General features: G+C 52.0%; 1 protein-coding gene across 2 annotated transcripts in view; it reads right to left on the reverse strand.

The window, feature by feature from the left end:
• MICALL2 (MICAL like 2) overlaps positions 1–8,815 on the reverse strand; it is a 33,776-nt gene extending 24,961 nt beyond the window's left edge. For both annotated transcript variants that reach the window (XM_054042740.1, XM_054042738.1), the window contains exon 1: positions 8,226–8,815. In XM_054042740.1, the coding sequence (XP_053898715.1) occupies positions 8,226–8,368 (143 nt within the window). In that variant the 5' untranslated portion in view covers positions 8,369–8,815. The remainder of the gene's footprint in view (positions 1–8,225) is intronic.
• Between the last annotated feature and the right edge of the window lie 1,055 nt (positions 8,816–9,870).

The raw sequence follows: 9,870 nt of genomic DNA on the forward strand, positions 1-9,870 counted from the left end.
GCCACATCTGCTAAACATACTGCACAGATTCATGGCTTCTGCAGTGCGGGAGAGGTGAAGGCTTTTACCTCCTGCCCTCATGAAATCCTTGCTCCTTCCCCACACCCCCAGGGATCGTTGTTGTCAGACAGAGCACACTTCCAACATCAGAAGAACCTTGGCTCCGGTGCTCTCTTCCTCCAGCAGCCTTGGCAGCAAGAGTCATCCCCTCCTCCAGGAAAGCTGTGACTATCATGCACTTCTAGGAGACATCCACCTCCTGTGATCTGAGGGAGCAGCAGGTCCAAGTTCTGGATTCAAATCCTGCTCCCCAGTCCCACCCCTTCTCAGCTGTTACATGCTGTACCAGACTCAGGCCTGAGCAAGAAATATTTTCACCTGCTGTACAACACGCAGATCAAGCAAGCAGAAATCATTTTAGAAATCGAGTTCACTTTCTACCAATGATGCTGTTGCTCTTCTCAACCTGGACAGTGGCACCAAACTAGCCAGTGCCATTTTTATTACTAATCAGTTTCTCTCCAGTTATCACCAGGCTACAGTTTTGGGGTTGGAAACTGCAGTAGAATGTTTATAGCATGAAGAGGAACTTCTCATTAATTACAAGATAAAGAATTATTCACATGACGTTTTGCAAAAATGTGGGCCAAAAACTTGGGTTTTCTTATGTTCTTAAACAGCCCCCCCTTAATATATACCAATTCACCCCCCAAACTCAGGCAACCATTTCTATTTAAAGGGAATAAAGGACAATTATATGAAAAATCCAGGATAAAGCTGTCACACACAGTTCTATTCATAGCAAAAATGCATGAGTTTATATTACACACAGGATCGTTTGCATGACTGCTACTGAAAATATGGGACAAAGTGTGTCCTTTATATACACCTCTACCCCGACATAAACCGACCCAATATAACACGAATTTGGATATAATGCGGTAAAGCAGCGCTCCAGGGAGGCAGGGCTGCGCACTCTGGCAGATCAAAGCAAGTTCAATATAACGCGGTTTCACCTATAACAAGGTAAGATTTTTTGGCTCCCGAGGACTGTGTTATATCGGGGTAGAGGTGTACTTAATACAAGACACGAACATTAAAATACATGAAGGACAATCACCCTGCTCCAAACTTACAGTGAGATTTGTCCTTCACTAACAGAGGGGTTTTACAAATGCCAGTTGCTGATCTCAGATTTCAAACAGATCAGAGTGTGTTGTCTTTTAAATAATTTCCTTTCATTCAAGGCACAAACGGCTACCTCTTCTCTATTTCTCCCATCTGTATCCAGAGTCCCACCTTCCATGAAGAACTGAGAGTTCACCCATGGGAACTGGTGAGCTGGGCAGATGGGGAATGAGCTGGGACTTGATGGCGAAATCCCACGCCCCCAAGAAGTGCATAAAGACAAGGAGCAACCCAGAATCCTCCACTCGCCAGGCTGGAGAATGGAGAAAGACTTGCCAAACCATCCCATTCATTCTTTGTCCGAGTGGGCTCCTGGGTGGGGATTTTCCTGCCTTACAATAGTGGCTTAAAAGGAGTATTTTTTTTTTATTATTCTGCATTATTAAGGAAGCTGACTGCATCATTGAGACAACAATTAAAATCATCCTGCTTCACCTCAGACAAACCATATGGGTCCCTCCTACCCCCAGCCCAGGGAGCCAGTCAGTTACAAGCCCTTCTCTCACTCACATCCCAAGCGAGAGCTTGGATCACGCCAGTCAGTACAACTAACATGCAAAATGCCTATGAAAACAACAGGCAGTTCTGTGCCATGCACAGCCAACTCTCCCCTCACTGCAGGCTGTTTGCTGCTCATGCCCCCACGAACTGCAAAGATGAACATCCAAATCTGTTAGACTGTGGAATGATCTGCCAAAGGGACGCATCGCTTGAGACATTTAAAGCCAGGCTGGACAAAGCACTTAAGAATATACTGTAGAGAAAAACCCCAGCACAGGCAGGAGTTGGACAAGATAACCTAGCAATTGTTTTACATCTCCAGCTTCTCTGATTTCAAGGAAGCTTGACATAGTGCTGAGGAGAGAGAGAGCAGCAGCTCAAGGAACGTGCCCTCTCACAGCAAGTCCATAAGACTGCACTGAGCAATGGAAAGGCACCACAGAGCCAGGGCAAGTCCAGTCTTTGCTCTGTAGCTTTCAACCTGCCAAGGCACAGATGTGGGAAATGCAGAAAAAAATATCCGTGCCAGAGGTTTAAAATAACGCCGGACCCATTGATTTGGCATCAGTCACATTCCCCATCACCTCCGTCTCACGAGGCTGCATTTCTGAATTCCATTTACACCAGTGAAAGTGGAGCCAACATCAAGGCTACGTGGGATGGCGCCTGGAGGGAAGAATCTGGGTTTCTCTCTGCTGAAGGATAATTGAGAAATCTGCTTGCAGTTCTCTCTGAAGAGAATGTACACAGCCAGGTTGTTTGGCGATTGTTCCACCTAGAGATCCTCTTCGTGCCATGTACCCCAAACGCCGTTTCCCTCATTGGCTAGTCATCTTAATGGCTAGTCTTATTAACAAGATTACATCAAATTTTTTCCCTAGGGAGTTGATCTTGTTCATGCTCTTTCTAGTCTGTAGTATCAGTTGCTCTCTGGATCAATTTATCTATAATCCTACAGGAACAACATTAATACAAAGGGAGAACTAAACCAGAGCCCAAGATTTCCCCACTGAGAAGGCAAAGGGGGACTCAGTTCATTGGGAAGTGAAGAGATGCATTTACCAGACCCTGGTGGAAGGCTCGGGGCAGTGGGGAAGAATGGACTTTGTTCGCTCAGGAAAGTGCTGTTTTGAGCCCCTGAACAAAGTTTTCATTCAGCTGGCTGGGATGGCCTGTTCCCAAGGAGCTTGACAGCACGTCGCTACTCCAGCCCTACCATCTGCACAGAGCTGCAGCGTTTGTCACAGGTGTTTCCACAGGGAAAATCCTGTCTGCTCCTGGAAGCCAGCCATAAGTTGCAACAGCACAATGGGATTCCGCAGCTGCTCACCCTGTGACTGAGACCAGGAAGCAACCCAAAGGCTGCCCGTGGAGAAAGATCCAGACAATGCCCCCATGTCTCTACATGAGGTTCCCTAGGAACAGTGAAACCTTCCCAGTGCAAAGGTAGTAAAGGCCGTATGACAGCACAGACCTCACATAGGAGAAACCTGACCTGTACCTGCACAAATGGGACCATCTCTTTGCAGCCAGCTCTTCCACGTATGACATGCTTGTCCTGGCTACAGCGAGGGCAGCCCTAGGTTTATGCCCATGCACAGGGGCCCATGCACGCACACACACACACACTGGACCCATCAACCACCAAGCTACTGGCAGACCAGCTCAAAGGCCATGGATATGGTCATGGAGAATCGGTTACAGATAAAAAGACGTGGGTGCAGCCCAACAAGTCTTACTTTGCCTAGAGCTCGGTGCGGCTTTGGGTCAGCCCTAAGCAGTAGCACCTAAAATGCAACTAACGAACAAAGCGCAACCTGAACGGTGCTGAAGTGCAGCCCGTCCTCTAGTTTGCTATGTATAGAGAGACAAGTGTGGGTGAGGTAATATCTTCTCTTGGAGCAGCCCAGTGAAACTGCTTCTGCGAGGACAGAGGCGGTTAGCCTCTCTAGTCTAGTGGCTCCAAGAATGCTCTGGTTCAGTGGTCCCCAATGCGGTGCCCACCGGGGCATCTATGTGCGCCTGCGTACTGGCCGGCGGACAAGCATCTGCCAAAATGCCGCCGACAAGCAGCATCCAGAGGCGTCGCCGCTGAAATGCCACCGATTTACGGTGGCATTTCGGTGGCGACGCCTCTGGATGACGCTGCTTGTCGGTGGCATTTCAGCGGCGACACCTATTGACGTTGTCGCTTCTCGGAGGCATTTCGGCGGATGCTCGTCCGCCGGCCACGGTCCACGGTAGCTCGTCGTCTGGCGCCTACCAGACAAAAAAGGTTGGGGACCACTGCTCTGGTTTGTTGATTTTCCAGGTAACAAGGAAAGCAAAGCAAGCAAATTTTATGACTCTGCATTCATATGCAAATTTGCTGCTGCAATCTGATTGGGCTCCCTTTGCCCTACCCACTCCATTCCTGTCTGCCTCCAAGCCTTGCTGTCCCCTACAGAGCAATCTTGCCTGGCTGCTCTCATTCCAGCTAGCTGATAACGACCATGCTAAGGTCTCCTAGAGAATAAGAGCAGACAGCTACTGTTCACAGCTCACCAGTTCCAGCCATCCACCTCTACCCAGCCTGCCAGGGGATTTCATACCCCCTCTAAATTCCTATATGCTGACCTATTAACAGTCAGCAACCTAGGAAAGAATATCACCCATGGGCAGCGGGGAAGAGGGAAGGAAAGAAGACAGAGCTTAATCAAAACCTTTCCACCAAAACGTCCCTAAAACATCTGGAACTAATACCAGAGAGAGCGAACGACAGAGCACAGTTTCTCTGCTTTTCCAGACTCACTGATCGGTACAGACTCAAAACCCACTAACAGGGCTAGCAACATCACCCCCCCCACCCAAGCTGATGCCAAGGTGAGAACACTGCAGAGTTCACATCTCGGATCCCCCCGCTGGGAAGCGTCACCTTCTTCTGAGAAGAATAAATTAATGCTCTGTATTCGTTGCCCACCCACCATGGACACAAACCTTCCTGGAGCGGTGTATGCACTATGGATGCGGGATGTTAAGAAATCTTAATCTATTGGAGTGAAAGGGGAATTTAATTCCAAATTCATTCAGTCCTGGGTTTCTTCCCTAACAGAGTCCAACGTGCACTAGCCTCCTAGAGCACGTGGGGAATGCAGTTCTAGTTGTATGCAGGCTGCCCTGTGCACAGGGCGCATAGAATCTCTTGCCACTGTTGCCTGACCTCAGCTAAATTTGGAAGAAGTTATCCTTCCCTTCACATGTTTTCTGGCCGGAAAAAGGAAGAGGTAAAAGACATGATACCAGCCTCCCCCCTGACCTATGGACTGCAAACCCCAGAATAGAAAACCTTTAACAACATTGCAGTTTGCTGACTGCCTGAAGTCTCCTGCTACTCCCCATGCCTCCCGGAGCAAGAAACACGCTCTGGATAGCATGCCCCCAGAGCTAAGATCTCATCTGCCTAAGCCAAGAGAAGAATGTTGCAAAACAATCCCTGCAGATTTCCAGATCAACACTCAATCCCTGATTTATAGACACAAATTAGCTCTGTCGCAAGGATACCGAGCTCACAGATTCGCAGGAATTTAAAAGAAAATCCAAGCTACTGGAGCTTCCCATGGCCTCCTGCAACTTCCAACAGCAAGCGTGTAAAGGTATCATCTCTACGCAGCAGAACCTCAACCTCCCAATCGTACACTAGCTGCTTTGTTGTGTGACTCTGCTATTGTTAACATGAACTGGGAGACCAGACCCAAAGGCCTTGTCATAATTTCACCTGCACGTGTCCGTCTGAGCACGGCTGCACCTGAAAGGATCTGGGGCAGAATTCAACAACAAAAAAACAGGGAGAAATCACAACAAGTGTTTGCAGCTCTAGCGAAGAGAGAGATTTATTTAAAGTGTGTCTATCCCCTGCTCTAGACATGCAACCTAAGCATTATACCCACCCACTGGACTGGCCAACCGGGACATTTCCCTGGAGCTCAGGTAGCCAAGCCCCTGCCCAAGCGTCCATGTTTGATACGGCGTGACACACATTCAATACAAGGCCAGCCAGGAGGTGAGTGTCCGGAAGTCACACAACACACTGCCCCAGGCATTTACTGTGTTACTGACTCTGGATGAAAGGCAAGCAGGGGAACATTTAGAGTCCTGCAGAGAACCTCCAAGAAAGTAAACATGATGACGTGGCAAGAAGCAAACAGAGCAAGGCAATGGCACCTGATCAAATAAGGGAGGAGAAACGAGTTTCAGAAAGACTGCCCTGGACTGGGTGGCTGCTCCTGCCGATCAAACAAGCCATTCATTCATGGGTGACAGCCTCTTTAAAGCAAGGAAGCAAAGTTCAAGGAAACCCACAGCCACAGGAGAGAGGTAAGAGGGGATAGACGGCCACTTTCTTAGGTTTAAGCAAGAAGTGAGACACCTGTAAGAGAGGTGTCACAGGACCCTCTGTTGCTTTCTGTAAGAGAGGCTGCCCCACAGAAAACTGAACAGACCACACAGGACAGCCTAGGCAGGAGGGCACAGTCCAAGGAATTGGAGAAGAGCCCCAGAATAGAAGAGACAACCTAATTCCTTGCCAGACTGACATGTCCTACCACAGGGGACCCAAGTACTCCAATCAACCGGACAGAGCAATTCTCTCCCTACCCCCCTGCTTTGTTCTCACACTTCTTGTGTTACTAGCCTTCAAGCTAAAGTTACACAGTGAAAAGAACCCAGAACGCAACTTCAGGGGCGGCATTCAACACTTCCTTTCAGAACGCAGCTCTTGAGTCAGACACCACCAGCAGCAGGGCAAGGCAAGACCTAAAACCTATGGGACAGGCTGACCAGCCTGGCCTCCTGGAGATGCCCTTTGTGCATAATGAGGTCACTAGGAGTTGAAGGCTCCCATTCCCTCACGCCATTGGGCTCTAAATCGTGGTGACAAGCAGGCAGCTACTGAGTGCTGACTGTGGGTTGACAAAGAGCTCTTCTAAAAGCAGCCACTCAGTCTGTGTTTCCATGGAAGAGGCAGTGGGATGGGGGAGGGAGAAGAGGCAGTCAATGGAACGAGTAGTTTCCTTCCAGCCTGGCTCCTTTAAGCTCCCCAGCATGGAACCCTGCCTGGAAATTCCCGGGTTTTTGTTGTTGTTGTTTTATTTAACTAGCGTTTATTGGCTAGCTAATAATTGATGAAATTGCCATTTGGCACAGCATGGAAAGTGGAGCCTAAACAAACATTCACTGCAAAGAAGGAAACATTTCCCAACTGGCGTTTCAACGGGTTTAGCAACAGAAGGGACATATTTTAACTGTTTATAGCCCAGCCCCAGCCTTTCCCCGCTGGCGGAGGAGAAGAAAGGAGTGTGAATGGGGAGAAACAAGCCATTGGCTTGGAGGTTTTCTGCTTGCAGGACAGCACAACTAATTCAGTGAAAGGACTGCCAAAGCAGGACACCATCTAACCAGGGCGGGAAGGGAGGGGAGACCCAGTGCCATCATTACACTTGAGCATTGTAGACAGACAAGGTGGGGGAGGTGATCTCTTTTATTGGACCAACTTCTGTTGGTGAGAGAGACCAGCTTCACGTCTGAAGACAAGCTCTCTGTAAGCTCGAAAGCTTGTCTCCCTCACCAACAGAAAATATCACCTCCCCCGCCTTGTCTCCCTCGTAGCCTGGGACCAACAGGGCATACAGTAATGCAGCAAGCACTCAGCAAGCCCCCAGCCACACAGGCCCCCCGAACACGAGGCAGCAGGCCCAACTGGACAAGACCAGGCGCTGCCATTAACTAGACACAAACTCCCGCACGAGGCAAAACTTGGCATTTAGTTTATCACACACCTGGACTGAGCTAAAATAGCTGCTAGCACCAGAGAGCACCTCAAGGAGCTGAAAGAGAGGGCATTCAGGACAACGCAACCACCCTGTAAAGGCCACAATGCTCAAGCGCAGCCTGAGTCCCAGTTAATGCTTCGGGACACTACATTCTGACTCTTCCCCCGTTGCCATGGTCCTCGGGACCCAGACTCACCGGTCTCCCTTGCCCCCGTGCAATAGGGCAGGACAGAGAATTAACTCTCAGCCTGATTTCTTCCAACATCCCAGGTGGCACTCAGGTGGGTACCATGCACTGAAGTTCCACGTGAAAGGCCATGATACCTAGCATAGAAATACATCCCTGCCGCTCCCTGTCCAACACTCCAGCCAACCAAACCCCCTGTGCAACAGAAGAGAGATCCAGTACTGAGTGTCGAGAAACATAATTGTTCATGGGAAGCCTGAAGCGGCTATTGAGTCATTCAGTGCATGGTCCTGCCAGGATTTTCTGTGGGGTTTTTTCCAAGTCAAGTTTTAAATGACTCTTAGTTGCTTTAAGATGAGCAACAATTTCTATAACCTCAGTTCCATGACTCCTTAGTGTTTCTGGCCTAATAATTAACAAGCAGGCCACCAGATTTACATGGGAGACAGAATTTGGATCTAATGCAGGAGAACTCATAATGCAAGATACTAGAAGGAACCGACACACAGGAGCGGGAGCACCTGAAGCTCCCGGTTACTCACATGAGGTCTGGTTTGTGCCGATGAAGGATGGCACAGAATGCCAGGCCGTCCCGGAAAGAGGTGGTCATGTTGGTGATGCTGACATCCCGGTAGCCTTCACACTGCTGCTTGCACCACAGCTGCAAGTTTTTGATGGCTGCCATTCTGTGCAGGGGGGTCCGTCAGAGACAGGGGTTAGGCAAGTACAGGAGAAGCAAGGCAGATCCCGGCAGCGATGCTCCCAGTGGAAAATCTGACATCCAGAGCAGCACTTGGCAATGCCAGGAACTGAAGAGCCCCAAACTCCACCAGCTTGGTTCCCTTATAGACCCAGATCCTCCAGCTGCTGCAAAGTGCTTTTGCTACCAACCTCCCAGGCCGCTTCTGCAGGCAAGAAAAGGAATGCTGCAACCAGCCCCCGCCACTGCTGGAGATGCTGGCACAAGCCCTCCCCCGTCACTGCTGGGGGTGTGTGTAGACAAGGCTAGTTCCTGCCCCTCTCACGTCACTGCTTGGGGGTGCAGGCGATGCTGGTGCAAGACCCCCCGTCACTGCTGGGAGGTGCAGGCGATGCTGGTGCAAGACCCCCGTCACTGCTGGGAGGTGCAGGCGATGCTGGTGCAAGACCTTCCCCCGGTCACTGCTAGGGGGTGCACGTGATACTGGTGCAAGACCCCCCGGTCACTGCTGGGAGGTGGAGGCGATGCTGGTGCAAGACCCCCCGGTCACTGCTGGAGGGGGATGCAGGCGACGCTGGTACAAAACTCCCTCCCCCCTTCACTGCTGGGGGGTGCCGACGAAGCTGGCCCCAGCCCGGCTGTGTCTAACGGAGGGAGCCCACAGCAGCCCCAGAGGGTATCAGGGGCGTCCCGACTCCCAGCCCCGGACGCGGGGAGCCGCCGCCGCCGAGTCCCGCTCGCCGCCCAAGGCGCAGCTCGTCCTGGAGCCCCGCTCCGGTGCCCGCGGCTCGCTGCCCTCCCCTGCCAGCGGGTCCCGGCTGCAGCCTGCTGGGTGTGCGGGCAGGAGCCGCGCCGCGGCCGGATCTGTGGGGAAGAGGCGGGGAGAGCGCAGGGGAGGGGCGGGAGGAGGGATCAGGGAACCGGGCGCCCCCCCACACCAGGAGAGAGACCCCTTCCCTGGGGCAGGGATCCGGCCCCGCTCCGCCGCGGGTGAGCAGGGTCCCGGGGCACGTACCCGCGCCGGGGGGAAGCTCCGGCCCAGCGCCCTAGTACCGTGTGGCCGGCAGAAGCCTCCAGCTCCCCGATCCCACTCTCCGGCAGAAGCGCCTTGCGGGCGGGGCGGGGCGGGAGAAGCCCCAGTGCCCTGACCCCCCCCCCAGAAGTGGCTGCAGGGGGGGAGCAAACAGGGGTAGTGCCCCAGTAAGGGTCTGAAAGGAGCTGAACGGGGGCAGGACCGCAAACAAGGGTGGGGAAGGGTCCCCCACGAGCCCCACTTGCTCTGGCCCAGGGCCCCAGGAAACCTTAATCCATCTGTGCAGGCCAAGCCCTGCTGGCGGCGGGGGGGGAGGGCTCTGCTCCTTTGCTGCCGTGGGAGACACCCAGAGAGCGCTAGGTGCGGGCCCTTGCCCAAGCCAGGTGGAGACTATGGAGCTGCAGAACCAGCCCCTGGGGAGCCAGGTGAACCGACCTAGCCAGGGGAAGGTGCT

The sequence above is a fragment of the Malaclemys terrapin genome, chromosome 10 (genome assembly GCF_027887155.1).
Source record: "Malaclemys terrapin pileata isolate rMalTer1 chromosome 10, rMalTer1.hap1, whole genome shotgun sequence".
NCBI lineage: Eukaryota > Metazoa > Chordata > Testudines > Emydidae > Malaclemys > Malaclemys terrapin.